The sequence below is a fragment of the Acanthochromis polyacanthus genome, chromosome 7, assembly GCF_021347895.1.
Source record: "Acanthochromis polyacanthus isolate Apoly-LR-REF ecotype Palm Island chromosome 7, KAUST_Apoly_ChrSc, whole genome shotgun sequence".
NCBI lineage: Eukaryota > Metazoa > Chordata > Actinopteri > Pomacentridae > Acanthochromis > Acanthochromis polyacanthus.
In genome coordinates, this window is record NC_067119.1 from 26,937,420 (window position 1) to 26,950,648 (window position 13,229).

At 41.0% G+C, this 13,229-nt stretch overlaps 2 protein-coding genes across 2 annotated transcripts in view; both read left to right on the forward strand.

The window, feature by feature from the left end:
• The first annotated feature begins 223 nt into the window (after positions 1–223).
• lsm1 (LSM1, U6 small nuclear RNA associated) lies at positions 224–5,294 on the forward strand. Its single transcript, XM_022202649.2, has 4 exons — positions 224–412; positions 547–615; positions 779–894; positions 4,442–5,294. The coding sequence occupies exons 1-4, from the start codon at positions 367–369 to the stop codon at positions 4,610–4,612; spliced, it is 402 nt and encodes a 133-aa protein (XP_022058341.1). The 5' UTR covers positions 224–366; the 3' UTR covers positions 4,613–5,294.
• A 3,626-nt stretch (positions 5,295–8,920) lies between these two features.
• grk5l (G protein-coupled receptor kinase 5 like) overlaps positions 8,921–13,229 on the forward strand; it is a 31,742-nt gene continuing 27,433 nt past the window's right edge. Inside the window, exon 1 of the mRNA XM_022202647.2 lies at positions 8,921–9,449. Coding sequence (XP_022058339.1) covers positions 9,398–9,449 — 52 coding nt within the window. The 5' untranslated portion in view covers positions 8,921–9,397. The remainder of the gene's footprint in view (positions 9,450–13,229) is intronic.

Sequence of the window (13,229 nt, forward strand, 5' to 3'; positions counted from 1 at the left end):
TGTATACACGATCTTTGGTGTGTCATGTGCGTCAGTAGACTTTATCAGCCAATGAGGAAAACGCAGTAAAATAGCGTATTTTTCAATAACAAGTACTATTTAATCTTCAAAAAGCAAAAAATAAGTGAAACTTGTACCCAGTTTTACATCTATTTAAATATGTATTTTTGAAAACCCAGTGTCTTATCAAGGTTAACGAACATAAATGTAACAGCATCGGAACGCACAAAGGGTTAAGCGTTTACAGGAAGTTTATCCCGAGCTTGCATAAAGCTTCCTGTGCTCCTGTTGAAAGAAACATATTTTGAAACATTCATGGCTTGACGGTACAAAAAGATACAAGAAGTAAACACACAGCAGCCCAAGATGAACTACGTACCAGGGACGGCCAGCCTCATTGACGACATCGACAGTAAGTTGGAGGAAAGATGGAGTCCTTCACTCAGAGATCGTTTCAAGATGTGGCATCGTGTCTGCCACAAACTGGATCAATTGTAACCGATTACAATGCTAATTTAACATGTATGTGTTTATTTTACCCCACAGAGAAGCACCTGGTGCTGCTCCGAGATGGCAGGACGCTGATCGGTTACCTCAGAAGCATTGATCAGTTTGGTACAGATCATTTAATTATCTGCACCTTGTTTTTTACGTGCTGCTCCAGCTGAAGGCTCATTTCACCTGTTAATAGCATGAGACTCCAACTGCCTGATGTTTGTTTTCTTACAAGCCTCTTGTTTATGATAATCTACTAACGCTGCTTCTCTTTGTCCTGCAGCCAATTTAGTTTTTCACCAGACAGTCGAGCGCATCCACGTGGGGAAAAAGTTTGGTGACATCCCCAGAGGAATATTCATTGTCAGAGGAGAAAATGTGGTGCTGCTCGGAGAGATAGTAAGTGGGATTGCCCTCCGTTCCCTTTCTCTGTGTTGAAATGATACACAAACTGAGGTTAAACAGCCTTATTGTTACTAGTAATAGGATTGTATCTCAATCAGAATCACATTGCATTTGCAGTAGCCTCAGATTGGAGGTTCACAAGGTTGCAAAAGGTGCATAGCAATTTAAAATAAAGCGGGATTATTGTTAGTTAAACGTTTTTATGTCAAATAGAGTTCTTTATTAGACCTTCATTTATTTTAGTTAACAAGGATGCAGCCTAAACTTTGTTAGTATAAGGAGGATAAGATGCTGACAGGTATTTTGTGTTCCCTCCCTACACGATTGATTTAAATCAGATGCAGTTTTGACTAGAAGCAGTGAGAAGAGCTTCTATACACTCCTGATCAAAATCTTAAGACCAGCTAAACAATTGCAAGAAATTTCATTTTGGACTGTTGGATCTTAAGAAGGTTCTCAGTAGAGCTTCAAAATGTAAAAAGAAGAAATGAGAGAGAGACAAAAAATTTGAGTGAGCAATTTATTGAAACCTGCATTTAAACTCAAACATGCTTTTGTCAGCTGATCAAAAGTTGAAGACCACAGCCTTTAAAAGTAAGAATCTGCGCAAAAATTTGGATTCCATATCATTTCCTCTCAGGTATTGTCATGACCTCCTGATGGCAAAGGCAAAAAAGCTTTCTGTTTTTGAATGTTTTGGGATTGTTCAGCTGCATAGGTAGGTTGAATGCAGTAAGACAGTCATTTTGATTTCTTAAAATATCATGAAGGTTATGAAACAAAAAAGTCAAGTGGTAGACCCAAAAAAAATTGACCAGCACTGAGCTGGAGGATCTGATGGTTGTCTGTCAGGAAGTGGGACCATCCACAAGCCAAATAAGGGCCCTTGCTGGTGCTGACTGCAGCCCCATAACCAGCATCTACAAGGGACAGGCTTAAACAAAAAGCATCTTCAACATCCACATTTCCTTCAACGCCACAAAATTTCCCGCTTGGTCTTTGCAAGGCACACCAGACATGGGACATTGAAGGGTGGAAGAAAGTTTTATTCTCTGGAAAGAACAAATTTAACCTGGATGTTCCTGATGGCTTCCAGTATTAATGGCATGACAAGAAGATCCCACTGGAAATGTTTTCTATGAGACTCCATCATGATCCTGGTTCCTTTTCCTTCAATGGAACAATGGAGCTTCAGGCTGTGCAGGGCATCAAATGGCGGCTGGAGACGTTGAGATGTAGCAGCAGGCATCCCTCATGGCTGAGGGACTCGTCTGTGTGGTACTAACTGGGTCTTTCACCATGTCCGCCTGGACAAAGGACTTCTTCCAGGAGAATAACGTGGACCGTCCTGCGTGTTCCCCTGATCTAAATCCAGCTGAGAACATTTGAGGATGGATTTCAAGGGAAGTCTACAAAAATGGACATCAATTACAGACAGTGGATGCCCTTTGTGAAGCCATCTTCACCACATGGAGCAACGTTCCCACCAACTTCCCTGACACACTTGAGCATTCCTCAACAAATTTTTAAAGTGATCCACAACAATGGTGGAGCTACTCATTACGGAGTCCTTTATTTATACTTATCTTTCTGTTTTGAGGGATTTCAGTTTTTTTTTAAGTTATAGTCTGAAACTTTTGATCTGCTGATGAACGGGCTTTTCCAGTTTGTTGTTTTCAATAAATTGCTCACTCACTTTTCGCTCTCTCTCGCTCGCTCCCATTTATTGTTTTTGCATTTTGAAGCTCTACTTAAAACCTTCATAAGAAAATACAATATCTTCCAATGTTTCAACTGGTCTTAAGATTTTGGTGGGGAGTGTATACACTTTGAAAATGTACTAATCCATCTTTATTACTGCAGTAGGACAGAACTGTTAATTGATTTTTAAATTACAATGAAAGAATGCAATTGGCAAATAGCAAAGTTTGACTAGGGAGATTTGGTTTAACTCAAGCAGAATGAAACTTTGAGCTTGTCGGCGTGTATTATATGGTTGGAGATATGCACACTGATTAAGCTGACGTAGGTGCTGTCTCATTATACATTCACAGGCTATTCGATCACCCTTGTTTTGTTGTACATTTTAATGCCTGGTACAACTAAAGGTACGTTTGTTTGGACAAATATAATGATAACAATAAAAATGCCTCATAAGAGTTTAATTTAAGAGCTGATATCTAGACATTTCCGTGGTTTTCTTGATAATAACCAAAATCACTTCAGTTCTTACGTCAATAGCTATTGCATTGTACGGCCAAAAACAGATTTTAGGCATTCCATGTTTTCTTTTCTGTCTGATTCAGTCACATGATACACACAGAAGTTAGTTTTTGATTGTATAACCATTGTTTTTGATGACAAGGGTGGTCTAATAATTTTTTCCATGACAGTATATTAGCCACACCTCATACATTTTACAGCATGTCTGACCCAGAGTTTAAACTGGCAGTGATGTATAAATTCATGCGATCTTCCCTGCCTGACAGCCAGTCTTTTGATGATAACTCCTGTGGTAATGCTCCATCACATGTTTTAAATCTGTTAGATGGTGAATTTTGAACTAAAGTGTGACTTTAAAAAAAAAAAAAAAAAAAAAAAAAAAAAAATTTGCAACATCTGTTCGAAAGCTCACAACTAAGTCTTTTCCCCAAATCCTTCAGTGCATCTGCATAGTGTTAAAACAAGTTTAAAAGCTACGCAAAGATGTAACTCCTGCTAGGTCGCTTACACAGGCTTTTATTCATGGCGCTAAAGAAGCATGAAAGTGAATCATCCGTAAGATTTGATTCGTCATAATGGCGCTAATGTATGTGAACTGCTGCACTGATGCATTACAGGCTCATTACAGTGACACAGGGCTTTGCAGGCCAACACATGGAACAATCATGACTCATCTCACTATAAATATACATTGTGCATTCACACAAATCAACACGGGTGACAGCAGCATGGCCCGTACTGCTAAAGAGGACCTAAAAGTCTGCTGCAGTTAATGTTGTCGACAGGTATAACAGAAGAGCCATTTTTATTTAGCACAGGTACATGTGTGCCAAGTTAGAAGATTTGAGCAACTGTTGTGGTATTCGAGGTTTGCGGGAGCCTCATATTTCAGCTCATTTACCATTTTAGTTTCACGTCATTATTAATTTATTGCTTGTTATTTTATTTCTCTTTAATTGATGATGATAAAAATGGAGAGGCGATGATTCAGTCTGCCAGCTGGCTAGATCCGCCGCTGATCGAGGCTGGATAGACAATAATCACATCTGGCCGATGACATCAGCATCAACAGGAAAATATTTGCTTACTTTGCATTTATAATGGCCTCGTCCTAAACTCTAATTAACCAAAAAGTGGGTGGTTTTGTGTTTGAACTGGCCAGAACGTGTGAATTCCTGCTGAAGTAATTATGTCATAAATAATGGGAGCACAACGCAGCTCAGTGGGCGTAGCACAAGCATTCAAGTGTAAGTTTGTATTGATGTAAATGACATTTGCAGTAGCCTTCAACAGATGCACGTGTTCTGTGTCTGTGCAGGATGTGGAGAAGCCCTGCGACACGGTGCTGCAGCAGGTCTCCATCGAAGAGATTCTGGAGGAGCAGCGGTTGCAGCAGCAAACCAAACAGGAGACGGAGAAAGTCAAAATGCAGGTCCTGAAAGACAGAGGCCTTTCCATACCCAAAGCCGATAATTTGGACGAGTATTAACACCGCCTGGTTTCCACGAACCTCTTTCTTGGGTTGTATGGGACTGATCACTTTTATGTTGACATTGAGAGAACACGAGAGCTTTTCTTTTTTTTTTTTTTTTTTTTTTCTTAATGGGGCAGAGAGCAGCATCATTCTGGGTCTCTCTACTGTAGTGTACTGTATGAGTTTCATTTGAATTATCTGGCGGGGGAGATGTGACAGGCGGCTTGTTCTCAGTTTCACATTTCATGGTGACAAAGTCGGAAGGAAAAAAACATGGGTTTATCTAAGATCACTATGTTGGAAATTTAGCAATCATTCTACAGCAGCACTTTGAATTCTGTAACGTGGTGAATTTTTATTTTGTTTGAGTCGGCTAGTGACAAAAAACACTTTCTTTGCTCCATTAAAGAGTTGAGTTTTTCATTATGGAAAGCCTGCTTGGAAGAGTAGTGTCATCTCAGCATCTCTCTGTGTTGCTCATTCTGTTTCTCTCTTTTACTAACTGCATTAAAGGCACGACTAGCTAAAAATTGGAGGTAATAAGTCTGGGCCAACAGCAGCAGGCATCCTGCAGGTCCAGCGTGAAGGTGCCACGATTCTGACATGCAGATTATGCTGGAATGAAACACTGAACATGAGATTCATGCATCTGTGAGGAAAGGGCAGATAAACAAGGATAAAATGGAGGAAGATGTCACCTTTTAGAGCAGTGTGTGTTTTTTCCGTCTAATGATGTATACATATACGCTACCATTCAAAAGTTTGGGGTCACACAGACAATTTCATGTTTTCCATGAAAACTCACACTTTTATTCAAGTGCTAATAACTGCACAAGGGTTTTCTAATCATCAATGAGCCTTTCAACACCATTAGCTAACACAATGTAGCATTAGAACACAGGAGTGATGGTTGCTGGAAATGTTCCTCTGCACCCCTATGGAGATATTCCATTAAAAATCAGCCGTTTCCAGCTAGAATAGTCATTTACCACATTAACAATGTCTACACTGGATTTCCGATTCATTTAATGTTCTCTTCATTGAAAAAAATGTTTTTCTTTCAAAAATAAGGACATTTCTAAGTAACAAATAGTAACAGACTGCAGCTTTGCTGTTGTAGCGCTAAATGTAAAATCATGAAATGGAACATTTTTAATTAATACTAACTTGTTGCTTGCGCATAAGCTTAACTTTTTTTTCGAAATTTGATGTTTCTCTTACTTGGACTACAATATGGATGCCAGATACAGATTTTTGGGGGGAGATTTCTTTTTTTAATTTCTTTTATAAAGAAAGTTTGGACAGCATCAATTAATGTAGACTAGACAGATGAAGGGCAAACATTACAGCTTTTGTATAACTATCACTGATATTTAAATTCCTGGCAAAAATAATGTCAGGTCACCAATCACCAGGGAAGCTAAGCTGCTAATTAATTTTATTGCTGTTAATGAGAATTTTTCTTCTTATCCCATATCAGTGGGGAATTTCACCCACAAAAACATAATTATTTAACAGATGAATGATTCTTTTTTGGTTCAAACTTATGAATAGACATCCACATGACTCTTTTGTTAAACGTAACAAAACAAAAAAAAACTTTACATATTCTTCTAAATGAACCTCAGGAGGCATCGTCCCCCTGTTTACCCCATAACTCATCTTTTGAAATTGAATTTGGGCAAGCAGCCTGTCAGTGCAGAAGACATGCTCATGTCCTGTTTACAGAGATCGTCCGGAGAAATCGATCCTATCTGCCTTCATCACTCAATAATGAGCCTGTTAATCGTCTGGACGGAAACACGGATGTTAATGTGCAGCAGTGGCCGTGTGAGAGGCTGATCAGCTCCTAAACCAGTTATCACGGCACCACGTGAACCCGGTGTTCAGTGTGTGGAGATCTTTTTCTCCTGTGAACCCAGAGAGAGAAATGTTGACAGAGAGGCATCAAGTCGTACAATTATAAATATTTGATTCTGGTTTATTTTGAAAATAAGACTCTGGTTCTGAGGAGACCCAGATGTGGACTGAGGTCCTACAGGTAAAGAGAAGTCTGATTTACTAGCTATGTTAAAATACACGTTTAAAAAGCAGCAGAGTAAAACAAAATTTAACAAAAAAGCAAAACCAGTGCTGACAAATTTAAGATGCATATATTTATTTTATTTTTAGAAAATTTAAAAATGATGGACTACAACTAGTTATGGGGAAAGAAAGGAAAAATTAAAACATTTAAAGGATAAAGTATACAAAGAATAATTAAAAGTGCAGACAAGTTTATTCACAGTATGGGCTGGATTAATTTTAAAAAACTGTCTTGAGCTTGCGTCTAAAAATGGTTACATTTTGGGCAAATCCAGGTTACAAGGGCTCCACTAACTGACCATGAACAGACCAGTCCCTGCAGATCTGACAGACCTACAGAAACCACGTCTCTGATATAGTTCAAGCCCATTTAGACAATTCATAAATTTCGACACAATAAGTAGGGCCCAAATTAAATTCTATATTTGACTGAGGATTCGTGCAGGAGTGTAAGATTCAGATCAATCTGTTCTCTTTTCTTGGGGTTTCTAAGTGTTCTAGCTCCAACATTTTGAGTGATTTGCAAATGTGTAAAAGTCTTATTAGGAGGCCAGCTAGGAGTGCATTACAGTCCACTTCACAGGTAGTAAAAGCATGACTGAATGAATTGTTCAAGGCAGACATAAGTCTGGAAAGAACTTCTTAAACGTGATGATTTGCTGCTTTCTCACGAATAGCTTGACAATCTTTGTTTTTTGGCCCGATGAAAGTTAAAAGGGGTGGATCTTAGAATTGAATTTCAATCATTTCAATACCTAAATATTAAGTATATTATTCATTATAAAAATATTAAAGTAGCTAATAGCCAGGTAATATAAATTATCCAGTGCTGATAACTATCTGGTGGACGATTACGTAGAACAGCAGCTAAAACCCATTGGTTACAGATATCTCTGCTTTTCCTTATTTTGAGTGTAATTCATTTACGACAAAGAAATTCTTAACACATCTACTTTATGATACCAGTTCCTGGTAGAGATATTAGGTAATTGAAAAGACTCATGCACAGTGTCTGACTTGAAAAATTACATTTATTATGATTCATTTTTCATCTGGCAAATAGTTTGTTACAAAGAAAAGCCATCCTAAGTAGGCCAGAGCATGATTTTGGAGTATAATTTATTTGCCAGGAATGAGACAAAACACACAAAAAAGAAGTTAAAAACGAGCCTGAGTGATGGCATTAATATTATTATCGTATTTCACATTTTCAATCGATATCAAGAGAGTAACATTTTTGTGAATTCTTTTGAGCAGGACATTTGTGTAGTAAAAGTCTCACATTGTGACAGCCCCGCACTCTTTCAGTCAACCCCGACCGATTTTAATTCATACCTCCACTTTGTAACATTTCTAAAATGATTACATTGTTATACAATGAAAATCAAAGGCTTTATTTTTTTTAAGTATTTACAGGTCTACAAGCAAAACTCACTATCCAAATCTGCACAGAGATGGTCAGGGTGAACCTTTTCTGACTTTGAAAAACACAGGTAGCATAACAGATGTCCTTTCTAAATGGCTTTCTACCTCCTATCAATTTGGTTATTTACACCCATAACTGTCCTATTGTGACATGTCAACATGTCTTCTGTGATAAAGACCTGTAAATACCTGAAGAGGCTTTGCTGCTTAATTGAATATATCAATATTCACAGGACAAGTTCTGCTGTGTAGTTCAACATAAAGAAATCTGACCGCCAGAGGGCGACTTTACCTCTTTCCTCCTTCGTATTTATCTTTAAAGTATTAGAGGAGCTAATTTTACCATTTTTTTTCGTGTCACTGCAGCACGCCTTTACTTATGTAGAAAGACACAGGTAAAGTAAATGTAAAGCATAAAAGGCTTTATGGTCATTTGCAGCAATATGAAGTTATCAATGCAACGAAATTCTTAGTTGTTTGTTTCTCTACTTCCTACCAGGATTAATTAATATATTTACAATAACATTCATTTAGATGCACACATGTATACTGGGGTAACAAATATGAATATGCAAGAGCACTGCAAAAAGGCTACACACAGGAAAAAAGCGTATAAAAAAGCGAGGTAGATCAGGTTGTTCGACTATTTTACAATGTGCTGATATCTCTGATCAAGCATTCATTGCTGCAGTAAACCATGCGGCACTATCGCGAATATTGTACGAGCAGTGTGCTTTTATTTTGCTGGCAACTTGGCTCAACTTGCGGAGGGCTTTGATTCGGTGGCTTGACGTAGCTCCGGCGGAGAGGCCCGGCCTATTCTGATTACGCACCAACCGGGGAGGGGGGCCGCGCCGATGTCCTCTCTGGTGCACTCAGCCAACCCCTGCTGTTGTAAGGTAAAGCGGCTGGTATCCTGGTGTACCGTTGTTGGAGGATCCCGCTGAAAGAAGCCCGGTTCTCAGACGTCGGAGCCTCCAGATCCGCTCGTTTTGCCCCCCCTGCATCGGAGAGACACTTCGCGCCCACATTACGCATGGAATGGTTTTGGGGGGATTGGAGTAGAAATGCAGCGCCGCACTTCCAGCCCACAACAAGAACCATGCCCAGCTTACACTGCAAGCAAATCTATGGCATCCTGCTTTATCCTTTACGACTTTGATATGAGAGAGATTTGCTCGGATACCGACGAGGAGTGAAGACAACCGAAACACGCCGCGCACGCCGACTGATTTTTTTCGCCGCAGACGCTTGTGTACCGAAAAAAACCCTGCATTTAGGATTTCTTTGATGGAGCTGGAGAACATAGTAGCCAACACTGTACTGCTAAAAGCCAGAGAGGGTAAGTTGACACACACATATAAGGGAGCAAACACTAACCAGGCCCCGGCTGTGTCACTTTTTCTTTGCGCTCAGTATGCAGAAAAGGTGGGAATAATGATGACGGCAGCCTGCGGACTGTGCGCCTCATTACAGCAGGTAAACCCTCCAGATGCAACAGAAACAAGAGTCTTATGCAACATATGAGAGGCTGCATCCAGGCAGCTGCTCATGTTAGGATCATTAAACTAACAATCAGCCTCCTGAATTGTTTTTATCTTCACTGATTTTGACAGATTGTTTGCGTTTCCCCACATATGTTAAAAAATGAGAGAGGGGGGGGGGGGGGGGGTTGCCTCCCACATCCGCTTTCGCTGTCTGTGCAAATGAAAGCCGCTCTTTCGCAACATTATGCATGCTGAAGCACACACCGAGGCAGGGAATATAACTCCTCTGTGCACAGTGTAGGCTGGCTGCTGGCATTTCAACGGTGATCCGATGACGTGACCGGTGTTGAAATCTGTGTGAGGAGGCCTGCAAAAGACGCACACTCCGGTTATCAGTGTGGAAACAGTCAAATGTCTGAGAAGGCCACATGCAGGATGACAATACAGTCTGAAATATGGGGGGCTGGTGGTGCCACTAAAGGCCGCTTTTGAGGAGGACAGGGTTCGAGCTGAGGGCAGGAGGAAGGCTTGAAGGTAAAGTGGGACTCCATGATTGTTTCTCATGGATGGGGAATCTTTCACTGGGGGGTGTGCAGCCACTTATGTTTCGCTTTGAAGCAGTTTGATGCTCATGTTTAAGTGTAGCGTACACCATATAAGGGAATATTGTTGCTGTATAACTGTAAACAGCAAGACAAATGACAAAAAATTCATTTTTTAACTTAGCTGAGTAAGGAACACATTTTCCTCAATGTAGCCTGGCCCCACTGGAGCTTCCTTAAAGGGCCCATATGATGCAAAAAGTATTTGTTTTTCCTCAGTGTGTCTAAAGGCCCACAAAATACGAGAAAAAGCATCCCCTTGTTTCTTTAAAGTATGTCCCTGGTGAGTCCATTTAGTTGAATTTAAAGCTACAGACATTGAAACAGCCCATTTAAATCAGAGCTTAAACCAGTACTATTTAGGTACAGTGAGGAATCTGTGCACTGTTTTGAGCTGAAACGCGAAAAACACATTCTGAGAATATGTAAGAGTGAGATGAAGTTGTCATTAAAGGGTCCCATATGGCAGTGGTTCTCAACCAGGCGTAAACTAACCGTGACGTCACCCGTTGGTTTCAACACCGAGAAAATGAAGCCCGGATTTTGCTACTTCCTGGTCGCCGTTTTGGATTTTTTGGAGCCAGCGACGTAAAAAGCGTCATCAAACAGACTGGACTGGAGAGCAACTAGGGGCAGGATTGGCTGAGGACTCTCTTATCCCGCCCACATTTTACCACAGAGGCTTCTGTTGCTGTCTATCAAGTATAGCCACGCCCCCTGGCTAAGCCAACTTTAACGATTTATTTAAAATTCAGTATTGATTTAGTTTAAGATTGGCCATCTGATCTCTCATTTTGACCATGAAAACTAATGGGAAAAAAATCCTGAGCTGTAGAAAATCAGTCTATCAAATTAAATTTTTTCCAAAAATGAATTGGGGTCTATGGAGAAAAAGCTTTTTGGAGCCAACCCTAGCGGACGGCGTGATATTGCAAGTTTTTGACACTTCCGGGTTGGCTTCAATTCTGGAGCCAGATGCTACGTCCACTATATATACAGTCTATGTTCTCAACCCTGTTCCTCAGGACCCCATGTCCTGCATGGTTTAGATGCTTCCCTGCTCCAACACACCGGATTCAAATGATCAGCTCATCATCAAGCCTCTGCAGAAGCCTGATTTTTTTTTTTTTTTTTTTTAACGAACTAGTGGTATAAAAAGTAGTGTGACGAAAACATCCTGCTTCCTTGGAACTCTGCGCTACAAACTTGTGTCATTTTCAAATAAATCGCATCATCTTTTACTAACAGGCCTCTGAATTTGAAGTGACTCAATATTGCGGTCTGTCAAACATGCGTTTACTCTCACAACTGAATACACAAGTTTGGTTCCAAGCAGCATGTGGTTTCATGTGCTAACAGTCTCTGTGGAGTCATAGGAGCAGACTTTGATCCTCTGTCAGCTTCTTCCATGGATGTTACCATAAAGGCATACTTAAAAAAAACAACACAGGGATAGTCTGCAGAGATGGCAGAGAACGTTCCAAGCACATTAATGGAGTAATAAGATAGAGAGAGAAGCTGACATGCTGTCAAAACGCTTGTGAAGAACGCCTGTGGGTCAGACTGGACATTTGTTTTATGGTAGCAGAGCACGACTGGGCCGGGTGAATCAAGCTTCATGAATTAATAAGAGCAGTTAATGACCCATGACAGATCTTGCTTGTCACAGCTGCTACATTGGTGCTCATCCAGTCCCTGCCCTGGCTGTGTGTGGGAGAGAAAAAAGGTCCTCTTAGAATCCCTGCATGAGATGGTCCTTTGAGTTAATAGCCGAGCACGACTTTCTCAGCAGCTTGATCAATGCCCCTGTAAATGTGGCCGTGTGAGACTGACTCAACAGTTGTGTTAAGATTTGTTGCCGCGCGCACACTGGGACATGTCACAGGTTGTTGCGAGAGCATTATTGGTTGTATCCTTTAACGGTCTGAATCATTAGAGGGTTTGTATTACAGGGATCGGTGCCAAAGGCTGTGCAGATCCCGGTGTGCTGGTGGTAACTCCTCTGCTTCTCACTTGTATGTATGTCTGCATGCGTTGAGTCCAGCATACTGCACACACAGGCTCATTTTAGTCTGCTTGCTAGCAACAGTGAGAGAATGTGAATGGAGCAAATAAAGAGTGTTTATTCCTGTTTGTTTATGCAAGTGCGTCCAAAGCCAGAGCCGAACCAAGAGGCAAGCATCCTCTGTCCAAACGCTCCCAGCGACGCACAACAGGAAGGCCCAGTTTACACTGAAGTCTTTGGTGTGTTTATGCCAGCATCCTCACACCTCTCGAATCAGTAAAACAGTGCGAGTGGCAGCAAAGAAATAAAAAGCTATTGATATCCCCCCCCTCCCCAGCCAAGAGCGGCAAAGCAGACCCAGTGTCGACCTCGTGTTGATCTGTGGCTCCTCTGTGTCAGCGATGACAGCGCTGCTCTGAGCTTCACTGCCAAGAAGCGGTGAATGCTCATCATTGGTTATGAGAACTGAGAGGTTATTCTGAGATTAAAATGAGAACTGGAACTTAGTGATAACTTTTGGATCAAAGAGGATTTTCGATCAGTGCGCTGCTGTGTGTTAATCACAGAGTGGAAAACATAATTCATTATGTTTTCCAACAGACAAAAAAAGCGTCTCTGGCCATACTGAACCATCTCGTTAAGTGACTGCTGTCTTACATAAAGCAGAATGGTATTGTACGCTATCAGTTAGATGCAGCCCATAAGCTATTTAATCAAATTGATTGTTACATAACAAACTGAGTGGGCTGCTGCCATCCGAGCTCCATCTTCCTGTGGAGCTGCTCTCCGGTCTCTGCGGAAGATACTTTATGGATGATGCGTATGCGGTGAAACGGAACACCCCGATCTGCAGCGTGCTCCTCGGAGGATCATCTGACAGCCACGGTGCTGTTCGCCATGTCGCAGCAGGCAGCGGGAAACGCTGATTTGCTGATCTTAAAGGCCCGGGTGTCTGTGTGAGATTTGTCAGCCGAGGAAATCGGGGGTCACAGCAGATGAAAAAAGGTCCTCGGGCCTGGCTCGGCTCT